Source organism: Odocoileus virginianus, chromosome 6 (genome assembly GCF_023699985.2).
Source record: "Odocoileus virginianus isolate 20LAN1187 ecotype Illinois chromosome 6, Ovbor_1.2, whole genome shotgun sequence".
Lineage (NCBI taxonomy): Eukaryota > Metazoa > Chordata > Mammalia > Artiodactyla > Cervidae > Odocoileus > Odocoileus virginianus.
The window spans coordinates 73,367,833-73,390,642 of NC_069679.1; the positions used below are offsets into that span (position 1 = coordinate 73,367,833).

At 41.0% G+C, this 22,810-nt stretch overlaps 1 protein-coding gene across 1 annotated transcript in view; it reads right to left on the minus strand.

The window, feature by feature from the left end:
- NEK9 (NIMA related kinase 9) overlaps nucleotides 1-22,810 on the minus strand; it is a 41,247-nt gene that overhangs the window by 3,546 nt on the left and 14,891 nt on the right. Inside the window, exons 11-21 of the mRNA XM_020906934.2 lie at nucleotides 21,184-21,328; nucleotides 20,337-20,537; nucleotides 20,104-20,150; nucleotides 16,275-16,430; nucleotides 14,013-14,121; nucleotides 11,588-11,749; nucleotides 7,971-8,141; nucleotides 7,172-7,231; nucleotides 4,360-4,565; nucleotides 3,115-3,276; nucleotides 564-773 (exon numbers count right to left, since the gene is read on the minus strand). Of these exons, the coding sequence (XP_020762593.2) occupies nucleotides 564-773; nucleotides 3,115-3,276; nucleotides 4,360-4,565; nucleotides 7,172-7,231; nucleotides 7,971-8,141; nucleotides 11,588-11,749; nucleotides 14,013-14,121; nucleotides 16,275-16,430; nucleotides 20,104-20,150; nucleotides 20,337-20,537; nucleotides 21,184-21,328 (1,629 nt within the window). The remainder of the gene's footprint in view (nucleotides 1-563; nucleotides 774-3,114; nucleotides 3,277-4,359; nucleotides 4,566-7,171; nucleotides 7,232-7,970; nucleotides 8,142-11,587; nucleotides 11,750-14,012; nucleotides 14,122-16,274; nucleotides 16,431-20,103; nucleotides 20,151-20,336; nucleotides 20,538-21,183; nucleotides 21,329-22,810) is intronic.

The following is a 22,810-nucleotide window of genomic DNA, read 5'->3' on the forward strand; positions in this document are numbered from 1 at the left end:
TTAAGAATACTAGTAGTATTTTTGTTAAATGTGATAATAGTACCATGGTTCTCCAGAAGCATGAGTGTCTGTTTTTGGATGTATGTAATGAAGTGTTTAGGGCAGCTATGTCATGACTTGCATAATTTGTTTGAAAATGGTTTAGCTAAAGAAAAAGAAAAAATAATATACACATATACACACAATCCTATTTCAAATACACACAGATAAATACCAACACATATTTAAACATATACACATTTGAAACAATCACAGCAACATATTAACGACTGTTGAATCTAGATGGTGGATGTACTGTGAGTCCACTGAACTGCAATGTTTAAGATTTTCCATAATAAGTAAAAGAAAAAACAAAGGTAACAAAAAAACAATGGAGTTAGGTGATGAGATGATTCAATCCAGGTGCCTAAAGACAGACCGAGCTTCTGGGATTAATTACAAAAGTTACACTGTCAAAAAATAAGTACTTGTAAAGAAGTAAGTCTATTTCAGTGACTGGTGTTTTCTTTCTGTGATTCTTCAAAACAAAATTAGAAATTGAATTATTCTTTTAATGCTCTCACCTGCTGCCCTCCTTCTAATTTACTGTTCAGCTTCTGCAGCTGGGTAAAAATCTGAAGATTTTCTTGTTGTAGCTTCTGTTGTTCAGCCAGACACTTCAACACCAGACCCTGCAATCTCTCAACCTCCACTTGCAGAGTACTGCACGCACAGGTAGGAGCCAAGGGTGTTCCCTTCCCAGCACATGTTCCTGCAGGATTCAGCCGTGGTGGCTAGAGAGACAGGAGAGAAAGGGTCACAGGAGGTTCTGCCCGTATGCTACAGCTCCCTAATCCAATGTCCCTTCTATGTGCCACCAGATTTTACTTTTAAAGTAATAAGAAAACACACACACACATGAAGTCAATGTAAGAGAAACAGAAAACTGCCGGGATTACTGTAGAAGCTGGTTTTAACATCACAGAGCAAGGGAGCTCTCAGTGCCTCAGCTGCATTATGGTAAGCTAAAAGAAAAATCATCTATTTTCGAGGACTCTGTGAAATAATTTAAAGTCATTGATATCTTCCCAATTTAAAGTTGTGGGAGAATACACAATTTGGTTTGGAACAAGTATGATCACAGTGAGGACACCATGATTCAAAGGGTCAATATTCATGAAATATAGTGGATCACACTTGAGAAGAGATTTAAGAGGTGTTCAATAAACTGCATCACCAAAACAATTCAAGACTGCTAACTGACAGAGGAATATAAATGTTTACCTTGAAGTTTCAAAGGCTTTATATCCTCTTCTGGGAAGCTTTTCAATTATGCTAGCCTGGATTTTTCTCCCTTCTTCTACTGTACTTTTAAAAAGGGTCAACAAATAATAGCCATCGGCCAAATCCAGCCTACAGCCTGCTTTTGTAAATAAAGTTTTACTGGAACAGAAACATGCCCATTCATTAGGCGTTACTTTTGGCTGCTTTTGTGCTACAATGTCAGTGTTGAGTGGTTACAAGAGACTATATGGTCTGCAGAGCCTAAAATAATTACTATGCAGTCCTTTAGAAAAAGTTTAATGATCCCCAGTTTACAGTTTTATTGAGATAGTTACCACAATTTGATTTCTACCAAAGTTGGGAATAAATGCGTTGCTCTCCCAATAGACTAAAAGTATTATTTCTTATATATACTTAAAACTCCAACCTACGCTCAGGGTGTCATGAAAAACTGGACTTGAATTTTGGAATTTCTAAGGCAGAGAGAAAAACATCTACATCTGCTCCACTGACTACTCCAAAGCCTTTGACTGTGTGGATCACAACAAACTGTGGAAAATTCTTAAAAAGATGGGAATACCAGACCACCTGACCTGCCTCTTGAGAAATCTGTATGCACAAGAAGCAACAGTTAGAACTGGACATGGAACAGACTGGTTCCAAATCAGGAAAAGAGTACTCCAAGGCTGTATATTGTCACCCTGCTTATTTAACTTATGTGCAGAGTACACCATGAGAAACACTGGGCTGGATGAAGTGCGGGCTGGAATCAAGATTGCCAGGAGAAATATCAATAACCTCAGATATGCAGATGACACCACCCTTACGGCAGAAAGCAAAGAAGAACTAAAGAGCCTCTTGATGAAAGTGAAAGAGGAGAGTGAAAAAGTTGGCTTAAAACTCAACATTCAGAGAACTAAAGTGATGGCACCTGGAACTATCACTTCATGGCAAATAGATGGGAAACAATGGAAACAGTGAGAGACTTTATTTTTGGGGGTTCCCAAATCACCGCAGATGGTGACTGCAGCCATGAAATGAAAAGACACTTGCTCCTTGGAAGAAAAGCTATGACCAACCTAGACAGCATATTAAAAAGCAGAATTCTTTGCCAACAAAGGTCCATCTATTCAAAGCTATGGTTTTTCCAGTAGTCATGTATGGATGTGAGAGTTGGACTATAAAGAAAGCTGAGCACTGAAGAATTGATGCTTTTGAACTGTGGTGTTGGAGAAGACTCTTGAGAGTCCCTTGGACTGCAAGGAGATCCAACCAGTCCATCCTAAAGAAAATCAGTCCTGAAAATGCATTGGAAGGACTGATGCTGAAGCTGAAATATTTTGGTGAATACTTTGGCCACATGATGCGAAGAACTGACTCATTTGAAAAGACCCTGATGCTGGGAAAGATTGAAGGCAGGAGGAGAAGGGGATGACAGAGGATGAGATGGTTGGATGGCATCACTGACTCTATGGACATGAGTTTGAGCAAGCTCCGGGAGTTGGTGACGGACAGGAAACCCGGGCATGCTGCATTCCATGGGGTTGCAAAGAGTCGGACAAGACTGAGAGACTGAACTGAACTCAACTGAAGGCAGAGAGAAAAGAAAGACAATCATCTGGTATCAAAAGGTGTGGGCCTGTCAGAAATACAAAAGGGTAAATACTTTCCACAGAGGTCGGTTTAGCCTTGCATAGAGGCTTTAAGCACTACTGAACAGATAGTGTGAATTAATGCTGGGCAGCTGGGAAACAATGAAGCTAGAAGGGGAGACAGGGAGGCCAGGAGAATGGGGCGGAGCTTACAGCCACTGTTTATCTAGTCTTGATTTTAAGGCAAAAGCTCAGTTACCCAGGCTCCTGCTGAGGGCTTGTGTTCCAAAGGCTCTTCGGAAGCCATCTTGAGTCCTTGTAGCTCGTCATACGGCAGGGTATCTTTCTCAGATTCTGAAAAAGCTGCACTTAGGGGAGATGGGCTGTCAGGCATAGGGATGAATTCTGCATTTTCCAGCTCCTATGTACGAGAGAAAGAACCTCATCAGTTCTGTCTGAGCCTTTCACTTTCATCAGAATTCCTTCCCTGCTTTCACTCTGCTTTCACTCTGACGTGTCATTGGCACCCTCTAGTGGAGCAGGACAGTTGTGGTTACAATACAGTTTGCCCTGTCAGTCAACATCTGCCAGTCCTTCCTCTGAGAAGCTGATAGTGAAGGGAATTCAAATTCAAGAACACTTTTTGATACTCAGTGTGATGCCTCAACACACTCAGTCAACAAAGGCTATTCAGTAAGTTGGGAAGCTCTAAGGTGATGGCAGTGAGGCTAACTGCCAGGCTGCTAAAGCTTTAGACAGAACTGTGTGCTTCTTTCATTCACATTCCTAAGTAGCTATCAAGTTTAATATTATTACAGAGGGGGCTTTACATCTACAGGTTTCCTTTTTTGTTGGGGGGGGGGGTAAAAAATTTAAAATTTCTCTTAATTATAATTTTTTTTAAGAAGCTTTTCTTTTTCAATGTCAACCATTTGTAAAGTCTTTTCACTGAATTTGTTACAATACTGTTTCTGTCACTAGGCATGTGGGATCTTAACTCCCCAGTCAGGGATTGAACTTGTACCCCCTGCTTTGGAAGGCAAAGTCTCAACCACTGGACTGCCGTGGAAGTCCTTAACTATAAATATTGACTGTAGAAAATATGCAAATGTAGACAGGCAAAGGGACATGATAAAAATCACCAGTAATTCCATCACTCACAGGTAACCACTGTTAATTAAGGCATTTTTCTATTGTAAGGCTTCCAACTACCCCAATATCCTACTTCTACGAACCACAGTACAAAATCTACAAGTTTAATCTTTGCACACATGCATTACAAACACTTCTTCCAAGGAAGGTTACATTAATTTCCATTCACTTAAGGAGTACAGGTATGAGACCACCTTATCTTTTCTTGTCAGGAAGAAAAAGGATTAGAGATTTGATGATTTCGGCTCAGGTAGAAATCAGAAACCTAGATGCCTGCTGCAAAGCACTTGAGCAGGACATGGGAAACAGATCCTTCTAGTCCCTACAGAGTTCCCGTCACCAAAGGAACTACCTTTCGAAGCCAGCCAGGACAGGAGCTGCTGGCCCCACTGCTGATCCGCATGGCCTCGGTGGGGCTGACGAGACCTTCCATGCCTCGGTCTGCTTCCATTGTTCCTCGGAAGCCTCCACTTGGATCAGGAGTTTCAGATTCCTGCTGACTGTCCTCTTCTTCTCTTCCGCCACCGCTGCCACCTCCTGGGCTGGAGCTCTGAACCACTGACAGATACACAGCACAGAAACAGAGCTTTGCTATCCAGCAATATTTACCAGCTGACAGCCCCACCAAGCCCTGGAGAGTTTCCTAGAGTTGTGTGAAGTGGAACAGCAACGGTGTAAGTCAGATACCTGGGACTAAATTTCTAGTTTTTTACACAAGGTATTGTGCATCAGGATCTTTATGGCAGTATTCACTTCTACCTTCCAAACTTGCTTGTAAATTATGTTCAGCAGATTATCAGTGTTCTACAGGATTACTGAATACTGACCCCAACCACTGCCTCCACACCTTCCAATGTTCAGACTCCAACATCCTCCATAGAGGTTCATCTTATATATTGAATACAAAAGATTTTTCACATTTGAGCCAAACACCTCTTAAAGTTGCCAGATAAACTCACCATTAATTCCCTTTCTGGGAAAACAAATGAATAGAGAAGTCCTCAACCATTAAATTCATCAAATTCTTTAATGACTATCTGTAAGAATTTAAAAAATATGAGGGCTTCCCAGGTGGCTCAGTAGTAAAGAATGTGTCAGGAAGATCCCCTAGAGAAGGAAATGGCAGCCCACTCTAGTATTCTTGCCTGGGAAATCCCAAGGATAGAGGAGCCTGGCGGGTTATAGTCCCTGGGATTGCAAAAGAGTTGGACACAGCTTAGCAACTAAGCACAATAACAACAAACACAAACACAAAACTGTGATGGCTGGTTCTTTCATGTCACGCAGCAGATTCCAAGTTACCTTTAACGAAGATGAGCTGATGCACAGACAGGAAATGAAACTGAATTTTCAAATGGGCCAAAGAAAAATATAACTAAGAAATTTGCCAAAAAACAACAACAAAAAGAATTGCATGGTGTCTTCTAAAGTTAAATGTAAAGGATTATTTATTCATGACGGCCAGCTAACTTGGTTTGAGGACTGCACTGTGCCACACTGTGCTCGTATGAAAGCGGCAGAACTGCAGATGCCAAAATAATCTCTGAAGCTTGCTTTTTTGTCTTAATGGCTTTAAAAAAAGTATATTACAAAAAGTAAAAGTTATATTACCACTGACATATACATAAGACTATTTCTAACATGTGTAAGTTTTGATGCCTAACAAAATAAACATATATGAATCTACTATGTGAAAGTACAATTACTTTCCAATATGGTACCTATTAGCCATATTTTGTTATTTAAATTTAAACAGGATTAAAAATTCAGTTCTTCAGTCACAAGAGCCACTTTTTAAGCGCTCGGCAGCCACATGTGACTGGTGGCTATTACATTGGAGAGCACAGATACAGAATATTCCCACTGCTGCAGAAAGAGTTACAGGACTGGACTGAACAAGGATATTGCTCTATCTACCTTGTGAATTCCTTCCTTCTCTGGCATCCTACCTAGATATAACTACTCTGATTAATTTTGTATTTTTCATTTCTTCTTGAGAAAAAAAAAAACTTTATTACACACTTATGTATCCTTATACAATATATTATTTATTCTGTTTGTATTTAAACTTTATAAAAAGGCATGTAGACTGCTGCAACTTGCTTTCTACATTTCACATTATGGAAATATGTGTGGATGTTGTTCATTTTAACACATATAATATTCCACTGGATGGTTGTAACACATTCAATCAACAAATACTTACTAATTATAATACCATTTGCAAGGCACTCTTCTAGGCAATGTGGATAAAATTATTGAAGAAAAAAGACAAAAATCCCTGCTCTTACAGAGTTTACATCTTCCAGATAATGGACATGTGCTTTTAATCTTATGTTTTTCCTTTAAATACTGTTCCAGTAAAATAAAGCTGTAACAGAACAGCTGTGTTTAGCAAAAAGATACTTTATCATTTGTAACAGATATTAATATGGACAAACAGATGCTGAGCAGTGAGTTACTAAAGAAAACTAATAATAGGTAGGATGCGTGTTTATGTCAACTAGAGTTTAACAAGTCTGGATCAGATTTGCAGCTGTCTTTTTGGAGGATTAATCTGCTTTCATTCTGGGTCTTTATCTGTTTTGATTACACAAAATATCCAGTTTTGAGACATCAAGGACTATAGGTACTCTAGCAAATGGAAAACCAAAAGGAACACAGATTCAGTTTCCTAGGAAGGCCCTAAATAAGGGAACCATGAAGAAAGCAGCCAAAGGAAAAGTATTAGAGACCTTCAGGCTGATTTTCCTGACCACAGTGAAAGTTAAGCCAACTTTTAATTCTGAGGGCCTGTTTTGAAGGACTATTTCTACAGATGAGAACACCCCTGAGAACACCATAGAAGTAAAGGGTGGACAGAACACATGGCCCCTAGCATTCTAAGGAAAGGAACAGTACATAAGTCACATTACAGTGTTGGGCTAGCCATGTAATTACTCCCACATGTGTGGTGGCAAAGATGTACTCTCCCCCTGACCACAAAGTAAAAGTCATAATCTATTGTGAAATCTACCAAAATATGCTCTTCCCTCTTGATCACTGTGCCCCTCATTTCCCAAAGATATTTCCTATTTCCTTTTTTTTGGGGGGAGACTGCATGGAATTCAACCCAAAGATTCGCACCTGAGAAAACCACTGGAACCTGAGATAGCGCTACTTACCAGTTCCGATGGATAAGCCACTGCTATTGGAACGGATGGTCTTAGAATTCAATACTTTCTCTGAGGAAAAACATTCAGTAGGTAAGCATTGTTTACAGCCAGAGGCAGGAAAAGTGACAAGACTTGGACAGGGACTTAACCTAGGAGATAACTGCTATCTCTCACACCAGACAACTAATTACTATTTTAGATATAAATATTAGAAGCCAAGCACCACTAGCAACTCTAACTATAATCACTGTGTGAAGTAGCAATTCTCCACCTTAATTATTCTTTGGAATTAGCTGGGAAGCTTTAGAAAGTAGCAATGCCGAGGTCCCAACCCACAGGTTCCGATCTAATTGGTCAGGACAACGGGATTTCTAAAAGCTCAAGGGATTCTAATGTGCAGCCAAGGTTGAGAACCACTGACCTAAAACAATGAACTTGTAGACCTTTACACAGGCCTTTATAATTTAGTTCATAACAAAGGAATCTTTATGCAGAAAACAGTTACAGTTTAGTTTCTTTTTAAAGGTGTACTGAATGTTTCTCACAAAAGCATGATTACAGATAAACCAATTAGTGGAAGTAACAAATTTTATGTTAAGGGGGCAGAGCCCAAAGTTTTCATGAGATAGCAAGTGACAAAGCTCAGGAAATAACAATGTTCTTGTTCCTACCACCTGATCTCTGTTAGATTACAGAAGTAGCTTCTTTTCTTTAGGACACTTTTGTTTGCAAGAGTGTGACCCTCAGTAACTTAGGTGTGGGTCTATCCTTTGTCAAAGCCATCCTAACCAACAAGTGGAACCCTTACCAACAATGAGAATGGTGTGCCAGCCTCGGCAAGACAGGTCTGGGACGTGATGCAAAGATCCAAAGATGGGCCGAGGCCATGAAGTGCAGATATCTGAGCCGTGGGGTCTCTCTGTGGGTGTCATTGCCAAGCGACCATTACCACCATTGCCCCAGGCAAAAATGTGATTATCTGTAAAAAATAAATAGCAGAAAGTTGAACAGAACACTGGCTTCCCAACTCTTTTGGATTCCCCACCTTTATGTTCTAGAGCTAAAAAGATTTTTCGCCCGTTTATTCCCTTGTATAAAGCCTAAACAATTTCTGATGCCACCGAGGTAAAAATGACCATCGCTTCTACATACTGCCATCCATTCATTCACTCATTCAACATTTTTGGTCATCCATTCAAATATTTATTGGTCATCCACTTCATGACAGGCACTGCTTGAGGTGCTGGGAAGACGGCAGTGAACAAAACAAAGTCGATGCCCTTGTGAAACTGACATTCCAGTGGGGAGAGACTGATTAATTACTTTAGGTAGTATTAAGTGCTTTGCAGGAGATCAACAATAAAGAAAAGTGGAAATAAACTATAACAGTGGAGTATCATTTCTTTAGATAGTGTCGTCAGAGAAGTGCTTGCTGATACCTGAGCAGACCTCCTGAAGTGAGAGGGAACCACGTCTATCCAGGGGAAGAGCTTTCCAGGCAGAGAAAACAGCTAAGTACATAGCTCCATGTAGTAAGGTGAGTATCACAAACACAGAGCAAGAAGTCCTCTGCAGTTGGAGCAAAGTAAAGGAGTGGACAGTGGCTACAGAAGAGATCAGGAGGTGACTGAAGTCTGGGTCATGTGGGCCACTGCAATGACTTTAGTTTTTATTGTTTGAGAGAGGAGACCAGTAGAAATACTTAACAGTAGGTATTTAAAAGGATCCCCTAGGCTACCATGAGAACAGACTGCAGGGGCCCAAGGGTGGAAGTAGGGAGATCAGTTGTAGTAATGAACTGATGTAGTAGTGAAGTGGTTGGATATATTCAAAGATAATCTCTAGAATTTGCTAATGGATGGAATGTGAGGTGTAGGACAGAGGTGCTATTTTCCAAAACAGGAAGGCTGCAGGAAGAACTGATTTGAACAAAAAATCAGAAATTTGTTTTGGAATACAGTAAGTTTGTTTGAGATGTTCATTACCTCTTATCCAAATCAGGACACTTTTTAATGAAAAGGGGTCCTATTAACGATTAAGGTCAAACAATAGGCATGAATCAGGACCAATCTGGGAAGACTGGGCTATAAAGCCACCTTATCTTTAGACATTCTAAGTCAAGAGGCAGTTGAATTAGTGAGTCTGGGAGTCAGGGATGGTAATATAAACCTATCAGTGTACAAAGGAGGACTTAAGGTAATAACCTCACTCAGAAAATGAAGGGAGGGAAGGATTGAGCCCTGGACACTTCAAGCTTTAGAGCCGGACACTGCAATCACAGCAGTGAACCTACCTGACTGCACTAATCTGTTTATATGTACATCTCCCCTACCCTACTAGACTATGAACTCCTTGAGAAGAGCAACTAAGACTTTTTTTTTTAATTTAAGTATAGTTGATTTATAATATTTTATTAGTTTCAGATGTACAACATAATGACTCAATAGTTTTAGAGATTATATTCCACTTAAATTTACTATAAAAGAATAGTTATATGTTCCTATGCTATGCAATATATCCTTGGTGCTTATTTTTTATACATAGCAGTTTGTGTTTCTTAATCCCATGCCCCTATATTGCTCTTCCCCACGTCTTCCTCCCCACTGGTAACTACTAGTTTGTTCTCACTCTCTGTGAGTTTGCTTGTGTTTTGTTATACTCATCCATTTGTTTTATTTTTGAATTTCACATGTAAGTGCTAATATAGAGTGTTTGTCTACCTCTGACTTATTTCACTAAACGTAATACCTTCTAGGTCCATGTACGTTGTTGTAAATGACAGTATTTCATTCTTTTTAATGGCTGAGTAATATCCCATTCATTGTATATGTATATCATATCTTCCTTATCCAGTCATCTTTTGGAGGACACTTAATGTTGCTTCCATGTCTTGGCTATTGTAAACAGTGTTGCTATGAACACTGGGGTGCATGTATATTTTTGAATTACTTTTTCCTTTTATTTGGAGATAAGCCCAGGCATGGAATTGCTGGATCACAATTCTATTTTTACTGAAACTCACTTCCATATTCCCAGGGTCTAAAAGAGGATCTGGAGCATAGTAGGCACACAGCTGATATCTGCCATGTGAGTGAGGCGATCAAGTACAATTCAGAGAAGTAGAGGAACATACATCAGTAGGTAATATGCCCAGTCACAGAATCTAATTCTAAACTCATCATTCTGAAGTTTAACCTGAGAAGTACACATCTACTGAAAAAACATTCCCTCTCTAAGGCCCTGTCAGAAAGTGCTACTGAACTTGCTACAGTATTTTTAATTCTCAATGACACACTCATTCTATTTCTAACATTTGCAGTTATCTAGCATGAACTAACCAGTCTGTTCCCTAAAACCCCTTGTTTTGAGACAAACAACTCTGAAGGTTGGTTCACTTCCTTAAGTATGGTAACAGATCACTTATCTGACACTATTGCTGGATCCCTCCTGTATAAATAGCAGGTGCAGACTGAAAGAAAACAAAGACATCTCTGAGCATGAGCAATAGTTAAAAAAAAAAAGAGTCAAAAGATAAGAAAATGAAACGTGTTTTGCTGCTCACCATTCACCAGAAAGAAATGGCTACAAAAATCAAGGTGATACAGGAAGACAGAAAAAAAGAAGCAGAAGAGGAAAGGGAGTAAAGGGCAGCAGAAGTAACAGCAAGAAGATGCTGAGGAGAAGAAATAGCTGAAAGGAAAGAAGAAAATCCCATTAGACCAATTCAGAAAGTTGAGGGAGAAATGGTATACAGCCTTTCAAGTTTTAGCAATTCCTAAGGACATCACTGCGTGCAGTGACCCCAACCTAGGAGCAAGGTCAAATCATGATGTTCTCCTCTCTAGCCAGGTGGCACCAGTGGTAAAGAATCTGCCTGCCAATGCAGGAGACACAAGAGATAGGTTCGACTCCTGGGTCAGGAAGATCCCTGGAGTCAGGAAATGGCAACCCACTCCAGTATTCTTGCCTGGAGAATCCCATGGACAGAGGAGCCTGGTGGACTACAGTCTGGTGGGTCACAAAGAGTTGGACAAGACTGAGCACATAGGCGCGCACACACATTCATCTCTCTAGCTACTCAGCCAACATTTATTGGAACCAACATTGTGCTCGGCAAGGTATACATATAAGTATTTGATAATTCTTAAAACATTGTGCCAAAAAAGTAAAGGTAAAAAAAACCCAGGAATTTAAGGGTACTAACTCGCCATTTTCTAGAAATCTAACCTTTTTACAACAATCACTATGTTGGACACATGAAAAGTTAATGAGGCTCCACAGCATAAAAACATAACAACCAATTTAACACAAATAAAAAAGTAAACACATGACCCAGCTATACATGGCCAGTCCACCTCTTTCACACCCCAAAATTAAAACATACACATCTGTCCAGCAAGCTTGAAATAATGTGAACAGACTCACCATCAGTAGCAGCAATGGTAAACTCATCACCACAGGAGACTCTGATCACTTGCTTTCCACCTAAGGGTCCCCGCAAGAGGTTGATTCCTAGACGCTTCTTATAATTTCCAACGCCCAGCTGTCCACACTTGTTGCAGCCAAAGGTCAGTAGCCGGCCTCGCTCTGAGATAGAAGCAAAAATAAATAACCAGGTACAAATGGGTCATGAAACAGAGAAGAGGCAGACAATGCAGAGTCCCACAGACTAGCTTTTGGTTATTAAGAATATACAAGTATAAACTGCCATACAATCTCAGACCTAGGGCAGTTAGGGGAACTATGACCAATTAGATACAGGGAATGACTCAATATTATATATTCTTTTAAAAAAAAATTGTATTTATTTTTGGCTGTGCTGGATCTTCACTGCTGCAATGGCTTTTTCTCTAGCTGTGGCGAGCGGGGGTTACTCTCTAGTTGCAGTGTGCGGGCTTCTCATTGCCGTGGCTTCTCTTGTCTTGCAGCGCAGGCTCTAGGGTGTGTAAGCTTCAACACCTACACCTACACACAACACACACAGCACAGTAGCTGCAGATCCCAGGCTCTAGTACAGGCGATCAGGCTGTACTGATCCCAGTACAGATCCCAGGCAGCACAGGCTCAGGAGCTGTGTTGCACAGGCTTAGCTGCTCCATGGCACGTGGGCTCTTCTTAAACTAGGTATGGAACCTGGGTCCCCTGCACTGGCAGGCAGATTCTTTATCACTGAGCCACCAGAGAAGCCCTATATACTCTACTTTAAAGGTGGAAAATGGGTACTATTTAACTTAGAGAACGTCTTAGTTCAATTCAGTGGCTTAGTCATATCCGACTCTCTGCGACCCCATTAATCACAGCACACCAGGCCTCCCTATCCATCGCCAACTCCCGGAGCTGACTCAAACTCATGTCTATTGAGTAGGTGATGACATCCAGGATCTCATTCTCTGTCGTCCCCTTCTCCTCCTGCCCCCAATCCCTCCCAGCATCAGGGTCTTTTCCAGTGAGTCAACTCTGCATGAGGTGGCCAAAATATTGGAGTTTCAGCTTCAACATTAGTCCTTCCAATGAACACCCGGGACTGATCTCCTTTAGGATGGGCTGGTTGGATCTCTTTGCAGTCCAAGGGACTCTCAAGAGTCTTCTCCAACACCACAGTTCAAATGCATCAATTCTTTGGTGCTCAGCTTTCTTCACAGTCCAACTCTCACATCCATACATGACCACTGGAAAAACCACAGCCTTGACTAGACAGACCTTTGTTGACAAAGTAATGTCTCGGCTTTTTAACATGCTATCTAGGTTGGTCATAACTTTCCTTCCAAGGAGTAAGCGTCTTTTAATTTCATCGCTGCAATCACCATCTGCAGTCATTTTGGAGCCCAAAAACATAAAGTCAGTCACTGTTTCCACTGTTTCCCCATCTATTTGCCATGAAGTGATGGGACCAGATGCCATGATCTTAGTTTTCTGAATGTTGAGTTTTAAGCCAACTTTTCCACTCTCCTCTTTCACTTTCATCAAGAAGCTCTTTACTTCTTCTTCACTTTCTGCCATAAGGGTGGTGTCATCTGCATATCTAAGGTTATTGATACTTCTTCCGGCAGTCTTGATTCCAGCTTGTGCTTTCTCCAGCCCAGTGTTTCTTATGATGTACTCTGCATTTAAGTTAAATAAGCAGGGTGACAATATACAGCCTTGACGTACTCCTTTTCCTATTTGGAACCAGTCTGTTGTTCCATGTCCAGTTCTAACTGTTGCTTCCTGACCTCCATACAGGTTTCTCAAAAGGCAGGTCAGGTGGTCTGGTATTCCCATCTCTTTCAGAATTTTCCACAGTTTATTGTGATCCACACAGTCAAAGGCTTTGGCATAGTCAGTAAAGCAGAAATAGATGTTTTTCTGGAACTCTCTTGCTTTTTCGATGATCCAGCGGATGTTGGCAATTTGATCTCTGGTTCCTCTGCCTTTTCTAAAACCACCTTGAACATCTGAAAGTTGATGGTTCACGTATTCCTGAAGCCTGGCTTGGAGAATTTTGAGCATTACTTTACTAGTGTGTGGGATGAGTGCAGTTGTGCAGTAGTTTGAGCATTCTTTGGCACTGCCTTTTATAAGAGAGTTTTATAAGAAACTTATAATTTTTATAAGAAAACTTACAGACGGTGCTAATTAGAGACAGTAGTGCCAAAAATTATAGGTATGGCATTTTCCTTAAGAAATGTATTCATTATACATTTATAATGATTCCCAACAAAACATTTACTTGAATGCCCAAGTTGTTAATAAGATAATACTTGATGGGGGGGAAATAAGAACATACATTTAGTTAAAAAGAGCTACTACTTGATAGAATAAAAGAACCTGAAATTCTAAGGCCTGTGTACACAGTTGTAAATCAACTCACCATCAATAGCAGCAGTGTGAGTCTTGCCTGGGGCGATTGTACGGATCTTATAAAAGGACAACTGTTTGGCCAAGGTAAAGGAGGTGGTGTAGGGAACTTCGTGGTATGCCTGGAACAAGATAAGCAAAGACTCATGAGGTAAAAAATGGAGAGAAAATAGGCTGAAAATATTGTTAGGGTGACCAAAAGGACTTTCAAGCAAATCATGTTATTAAGAAGGTACCAGGTAACTTTCATCTCTAACAGAATAAAAAAAGAAATAAGTTCAATATGTAATCAGAATTTAGTATGAGACTGGACTTTCTGACAACAAAAATTTTAAATTCCATTCAGTTCAGTTCAGTTCAGTTCCTCAGTCGTGTCCGACTCTTTGCGACGCCATGAATCGCAACACGCCAGGCCTCCCTATCCATCACCAACTCCCGGAGTTTACTCAAACTCATGCCCATTGAGTCGGTGAGGCCATCCAGCCTTCTCATCCTCTGTTGTCCCCTTCTCCTCCTGCCCCCAATCCCTCCCAGCATCAGGGTCTTTTCCAATGAGTCAACTCTTCGCATGAGGTGGCCAAAGTATTGGAGTTTCAGCTTCAGCATCAGTCCTTCCAATGAACACCCAGGACTGATCTCCTTTAGGATGGACTGGTTGGATCTCCTTGCAGTCCAAGGGACTCTCAAGAGTCTTCTCCAACACCACAGTTCAAAAGCATCAATTTTTCGGTGCTTAGCTTTCTTCACAGTCCAACTCTCACATCCATACATGACCACTGGCAAAACCATAGCCTTGACCAGACGGACCTTTGTTGGCAAAGTAATGACTCTACTTTTTAACATGCTATCTAGGTTGGTCATAACTTTCCTTCCAAGGAGTAAGCGTCTTTTAATTTCATAGCTGCATTAAGGTATGCAAAACATGAAGTCTCCATCTCAGAAGGCATCTATGTAAGGACAGAATTATTGTCATCTGTCTTGGTTATACACTGTGCATAGCTAACAAAAGCAGGGCAAGGAATTAAAGAATCTTGAAGATTCTCTCTAGCCTATTAAGCTATCAGTTTACTGTGACCTAATCTTACCTACAAAGTTCTCAACCTGTTAAAACCCATGTCCCCTTAGATTAGCATAAAAACAAATCTTGTCATGTAAGTTTAAAATTTCACAATACAATTCAATAACAAAATCCAAATCAAGTAATGTTAATTCTGAGTATGTCTTTTCAAACTACACAGACACTCTACCAAGACCTGCTCCAAATTTGTACTCTCCCATTTCACAATCACTACTTTAAAACAGAGATTGCTTAAAATTAATTCCATTCTTTCCCACTGAGTCAGCAAACTTGTCTCTTACTACGATTCCTTAGAAAAGGACGAAAACTCATACTACCACAAAGAGGGGACTAGGGCTTAATATTAGAGGTGCATTTTATGACATGCTTGAAGGAGGTAACAGTAATTACATTTAATAAGCCTGTATAGGATCAGTGATTTGAGAGTAATCTTAAAAACTCTCCTTGGAAGTGATACATGGAAAAATGTTTCTTTTCACAATGTTAATTTTCCTGTGTTTATATTTCAGGGACAAGGTAGAATCTGAATTCTATCACTTGATTGTTTATAATCAATTAAGTTATTGAGGTATAATGTACTGTACAATACTGTAAAGCTTGATATGTTTTTCCATAGGTTTATGAACATAAAAACTACCCAGATCAAGATACAGACCACTGCCACCATCCGAGGGTCTCTCCTGCCTTTTCTGTTAATGCCTATACCCCTCCTCCCGGAAGTAACCACTATTTTGACTTCTGCCATAATAAGTTAATTTTGCCTTTAAACTTCAAACAATGGGCATCAGTGGGCTTTCCAGGTGGCACTACTGGTAAAGAATCTGCCTGCCAATGCAGGAGATGTCAAAGATGTGGGTTTGATCCCTGGGTCAGGAAGATACCTAGGGGGAGGGCATGGCAATCCATTCCAGTATTCTTGCCTGAAGAAGCTCATGGACAGAAGAACCTGGTGGGCTACAGTCCACGAGGTTGCAAAGAGTCGGACACGATTAAAGAGACTTAGCACACACAAACTTCAAATAATGGGCATCATATAGTATGTACTCTTTTGTGGCTGGCTACCTTTGCTGGACATAGTATCTGTGGAGACCCTCACTTTATTCTTAAGTGGTCACAAATCAATAATGGCATTTCCAAAGAAATTTCAACCTAGAGAGGTTCTGATGGTGTATTTAGGACACCAAATGGGGTACTCACTTCATGGTTGATGATTCCAGACATGCACTGATTCAGACCCAGTTTGTTGAACTCATTGAGTCCACAGGCTAACACTTTGCCTGACTGGGTCAGCAGAAAAGTCCCATCACAGCCACACTGAACTGCGACAATAATTAAGGCCTTGGGAACATCCACCTAAACGAAAAAAAAAAAACAAATTAGAAAAAAAAAAAAGAAATCCCCCCAACATAATTTGTATTAGGAAAAAATCCTCCAATTCTTTCAAAACTGTGATGTTCTGCATTTAGCAGAATGACTACAGGGAAGAAAAAAGGTTGCTCTATTCTCTTCAGATTTGCAACCCAAAAAAGATGTCCTTTTCATTACAGGGGACTGGAATGCAAAAGTAGGAAGTCAAGAAACACCTGGAGTAACAGGCAAATTTGACCTTGGAGTACAGAATGAAGCAGGGCAAAGGTTAATAGAGTTTCTGCCAAGATAAGGCATGGGTCATAGCAAACACCTTCTTCCAACAACACAAGAGAAGATTCTATACATGGACATCACCAGATGGTCGACACCAAACTCAGACTGATTATATTCTTTGCAGCCAAAGATGGAGAAGCTCTATAGAGACAGCAAAAACAAGACCAGGAGATGACTGTGGCTCAGATCATGAACTCCTTATTGCCAAATTCAGACTGAAATTGAAGAAAGTGGAGAAAACCACTAGACCACTCAGGTATGAAATAAATCAATCCCTTATGACTATACAGTGCAAGTGAGAAATAGATTTAAGTGACTAGATCTGATAGAATGCATGATGAACTATGGATGGAGGTTTGTGACACTGTACAGGAGACAGGAATCAAGACCATCCCCAAGAAAAAGAAATGCAAAAAAGCAAAATGGTTGTCTGAGGAGGCCTTACAAATAGCTGTGAAAAAAGGGAAGTGAAAAGCAAAAGAGAAAAGGAAAGATACGCCCTTTTGAATGCAGAGGTCCAAAGAATAGCAAGGTGAGGTAAGAAAGCCTTCCTCAGGGATCAATGCAAAGAAATAGAGGCAAACAAAAGAATGGGAAAGACTAGAGATCTCTTCAAGAAAATTAGAGATACCAAGGGAACACTGCATGCAAAGATGGGCATAATAAAGGACAGAAATGGTAGGGACCTAACAGAAGCAGAAGATATTAAGAGGTGGCAAGAATACACAGAAGAACTGTACAAAAAAGATCTTCATGACCCAGATAATCACAATGGTATGATCACTCACCTACAGCCAGACATCCTGGAATGTGAAGTCAAGGGGGCCTTAGGAAGCATCACTACTAACAAAGCTAGTGGAGGTGATGGAATTCCAGTTGAGCTATTTCAAATCCTGAAAGATGACGCTGTGAAAGTACTGTACTCAATATGCCAGCAAACTTGGAAAACTCAGCAGTGGCCACAGGACTGGAAAAGGTCAGTTTTCATTCCAATCCCAAAGAAAGGCAATGCCAAAGAATGTTCAAACTACCGCACAACTGCACTCATCTCACACGCTAGCAAAGTAATGCTCAAAATTCTCCAAGCCAGGCTTCAGGAATACGTGAACCATCAACTTTCAGATGTTCAAGGTGGTTTTAGAAAAGGCAGAGGAACCAGAGATCAAATTGCCAACATCCGCTGGATCATCGAAAAAGCAAGAGAGTTCCAGAAAAACATCTATTTCTGCTTTACTGATTATGCCAAAGCCTTTGACTGTGTGGATCACAATAAACTGTGGAAAATTCTGAAAGAGATGGGAATACCAGACCACCTGACCTGCCTTTTGAGAAACCTGTATGGAGGTCAGGAAGCAACAGTTAGAACTGGACATGGAACAACAGACTGGTTCCAAATAGGAAAAGGAGTACGTCAAGGCTGTATATTGTCACCCTGCTTATTTAACTTAAATGCAGAGTACATCATAAGAAACACTGGGCTGGAGAAAGCACAAGCTGGAATCAAGACTGCCGGAAGAAGTATCAATAACCTCAGATATGCAGATGACACCACCCTTATGGCAGAAAGTGAAGAAGAAGTAAAGAGCTTCTTGATGAAAGTGAAAGAAGAGGGTGAAAAAGCTGACTTAAAGCTCAACATTCAGAAAACTAAGATCATGGCATCTGGTCCCATCACTTCATGGCAAATAGATGGGGAAACAGTAGAAACAGTGACTGACTTTATTTTTTTGGGCTCCAAAATGACTGCAGGTGGTGACTGCAGCGATGAAATTAAAAGACGCTTACTCCTTGGAAGGAAAGTTATGACCAACCTAGATAGCATGTTAAAAAGCCGAGTCATTACTTTGCCAACAAAGGTCTGTCTAGTCAAGGCTATGGTATTTCCAGTGGTCGTGTATGGATATGAGAGTTGGACTGTGAAGAAAGCTGAGCGCCAAAGAATTGATGCATTTGAACTGTGGTGTTGGAGAAGACTCTTGAGAGTCCCTTGGACTGCAAGGAGATCCAACCAGCCCATCCTAAAGGAGATCAGTCCCGGGTGTTCATTGGAAGGACTAATGTTGAAGCTGAAACTCCAATACTTTGGCCACCTCATGCAGAGTTGACTCACTGGAAAAGACCCTGATGCTGGGAGGGACTGGGGGGAGGAGGAGAAGGGGACGACAGAGGATGAGATGGCTGGATGGCATCACCGACTCAATAGACATGAGTTTGAGTCAACTCTGGGAGTTGGTGATGGACAGGGAGGCCTGGCGTGCTGTGGTTCATGGGGTCGCAAAGAGTTGGACACGACTGAGGAACTGAACTGAACTGAACTGAATTTAGAGGCTACTGTTTTCAATAAGGAGCTTAAGTTTTATAATAAAGAGGCAAGTGCAGGTCGACTAAACAGATAGTTCCTGTCAAAGTTTTAGCAACAGGTACTTAGTTACTACTTAGGAACACTTCTCAGAAAACACTGGGGAAGGAGAAGCTTCAATCTATTACTGATTTAGTCCTCTGAGATACAACACCTCATGATGGTTACAGAAGAACTCAGCCCTGTGGAGTCCCAGTCATACAATAGTGACCAAGGACTGAGGCAGCAGCCAAGATGTCTGAAGGCTCATATCCCACTGTAGCTAACTAGACAGGGCTGGAGAATGGTGGGGGACATGATGGGTGTACCTATGAAACCTGAAAACTTAAACCTTCTAACAATACTATAGCCTTTTCAGGTGAAGAGGAACAGCTATGAATTCTACTCAGTGAGAATGGTCCCCCAGATATATTAGTTAATTTTTAAAATGTAAATAAACATCATTCATAGTGAAAGGTATAGCTGATTACAGTCAACCTTCCAGGGGGCGAGGCTGTGTCCTAGGGTGGGAACGTGACCATGCTCTCCCTCAGCTGGTTTCCGCTCCCACGCCAGCTCTGACAGAGCCAGCTTCCACAGTGCTGAAGAATTAGGTATTATGCTTCATACAATATGACCCCTAAATACAAACAACTACTTCATATGGTGTGCAGTTGTAGAAGGAGGAAGGGAAATGGCTGTGCCAGGTGAAAGGAGAGCATATTGCGTTCCAGCATCTTCCCACACAGGGTGTGTTTAACTTGATGTGACTTTTTCACTGTACATGCTGATTTCAGTGCTGACTGATGAGCAAGCCGTGACTCCAGAGTGTCCACAGTGGCTACATCATTTCTCAACTTTGCATGGTTTAGTCAGACGACAAGACCACAGAGTGCTAAATTAGGAATCCTGGATTGTCAATCTCCCAGATAGGGAATATTTCAGAAATAAACACCTTGACCGGAGGCGGCAGGGAAGGAGGACTTATTACTAGACGCTGTGTGACCTAGACAGGCTCTAAGAAGAAGCTGCCTCTGATGTTACCTTTTGTGGTGTGTAGTAATCCTCTTCCGAATCCAAACCCAGTCGTCCTGAGACACACATGAGAAAGAAAATCATTAATGTGAGGGCTCCCATCCCAATGAAAATGTTCTGTAAGATTCTCTTTTACTAAATTAACACTTAAATAGAGGCTGCATGACAGGTTTAGAGGTGCACAAGCTTGAAGTCAGGCTGTGCCCCTGGGAATAAGCGGAGAGAGTCAAGGCAGCACCTACCATATTCACCACAGCCCCAAGAGTAGACGTCTTTGTTTCGTGTCAGAACCACCACATGATTATCTCCACAGGAGACCTGCTCCACTGGATTGCTCAGGAAGAAGTCCAGCTGCATGGGTTCTAAGACTTCAGGGCCAGCAACCTTGTCCACTCCCATGCAGCCATAATAGTCAGATCCAAAGGCATAGAGCTGACCCTCGTCTGTGAGAAGAAGGAAAGCAGAACCCACCAAATCAATTACTTGTTTTGTCTAATGAGAAAGCTGGACAGGACTGGAACGAGGACAATCTCAGCCAATGAGCTCATATCAGATGATTGCAGCAGAGAAATCTGACAGACTGTCTACGAAGCCTAGAGTTCTTTGTATTTAGAGGGTCATGCATACTGTTATGTAACAGTTTTTTTTAAAAAAATGGTGGGATGATCGTGTTAAAAAGGCTTAAAATTTTGCCGGGCCATTTCTATTTTACAGAAAAAAAAGGAAGTACCAAGCAATCATAAAGTGAGTAATGGTAACACCAAAACTAAATTTTAGCTCCTGATTCCTGATTTAGTATTATCTACACCTGACTAGGTAGTGAGGTTATTCCTCCCCAGCCCCCCCAAAATGGGACAGACAATATAGTTCTCCTAATCCCACCTCTTGTTACCCACCTGCTTTCTCCTTGCTCATCACTCCCATAATGCTATATCAAGTTGGGCATGTTGCTATTAAAGTGTATATTTGCTCACTGCCTTTGGTTCTTCGGAATCTTGTCTTTTGTATAAAATCCCAGCTAAAACTGCGTAAAATTAAGTACAACACTCCACCTGAGACGCACCTGGGTGCTTTCTGCTACTGGCTTACCTGTTACACAGACAGTGAAATCATCACCACATGACACCTGACGGATAGCTTTGCCTTGCAACTTTTCTACGTGCTTTGGCTGTCGGTAGGAGGCTTTGTCGCCATGGCCCAGCTGACCATGGAGTTTAGTACCCCCTTGCATGTTCTGTGAAATAAACAGGTCTTGTGAAGTCTTAAACTTTTCTTGCGAAAGTAAATCAATCTTTAACATCACTTCTTATTAAGAAAAACAGTAGGAAAAAAATTAGCTGATAATTAAGAAACAAAAACAAAACAAAAAGGTAAGGGCATTAACTCTTTTAATGACAGAGAGTAAAAGTCCCCTGCCAACAGATAAAGATTTTTAAAATATCTTATCAGGACTTAAAAGGACACATTCCCAATTCTGTCTTTTTCCTTCAAGTCTAAGGTAAACTAATTATGGGTGATGATGAAAACAATGTCTTTATATAGTTTAGCTTGATTTTTTTCTATAGGAGGACAGACTCTTGGAAATCCTTACAAAAGTTTTATAAATTTTAGTCACAGGAGGGTTTCCCTTGTTGCTCAGCTGGTAAAGAATCTGCCTGCAATGTGGGAGACCTGGGTTTGATCCCTGGGTTGGGAAGATCCTTTGGAGAAGGGAAAAACTACCCACTCCAGTATTCTGGCCTGGAGAATTCCATGGACTGTATAGTCCACGGGGTCGCAAAGAGTTGGACACGACAGCATCTTTCACTCCCTGAAATATGCAAGTCATAAGGAATCTGGCTACATCAAAGAGGCTGCTAGAAGGCACTGACAATAGTCCTAAATGACTTCCCAGCAGTTTTAGAGAGGTGAGTCATTCTTCCCATTTAATAGCTCAACTGTAAGGCCTTCTACAAATGTTTTTTAAGGCACTAATTTCACTCTACCTCTAGAAGTACTCCCAGAAGCTAGTTCTTCAAGTGACAGGATTTTTGGAAATAACAGCAAGTTAAAACTCTGTAACAGAAGTCAAATCACTCATTCTTTCTACAATAGTTGAGTGTCTACTCTGTCACACGCTGGGGATAAAGCCTGTCTTCTTGGAGAACTTATCTGAAACTACTGGAAAAAATGAGCTCCCTCCAGAAGGAGGAAGAGTGGGAAGAACTGAGGTTCTCAGACAGGCTGGGGAATGAAAAAGCAGCATGAAGTGAGCCTAAGAAGGCACAGCTGAAGAGACAGGAGGAAAGCCAAGAGAACATGCTCCCGTGGAAACCAAGGGAGGACAAGGCTTCCTGCAAGAAGGAAAAGTGACCAATATGTTAATACTAGAGGTCAAGCAAGGACTCAAGGGCACCTATCCGTTTTGTTTTCATAATTTAGAGGTCATTTTGTCAAGAGTAGTTTCAGTTGACTGGCAGGTGAATGAGGAATGAGTGGGAGATAAGAAGAGACAGCAAAAATATGCAGTATGTTCAAGGTGAGAGAGAAGGTAGGATCTAGAGGGGAACAAAGAAAAATTCTACTCAAGATATACCATCTTCAATCACTGATGGAGGTCTTAGAATTTTCCTGACATAGTACACTACTTCATTTGTTTACAAAGCGACTTCACAGATGTAAGTTGCTCTGAAATGCATGGTAATAGAACAGAGTAAACAAGTGACTTTCTGAAGTC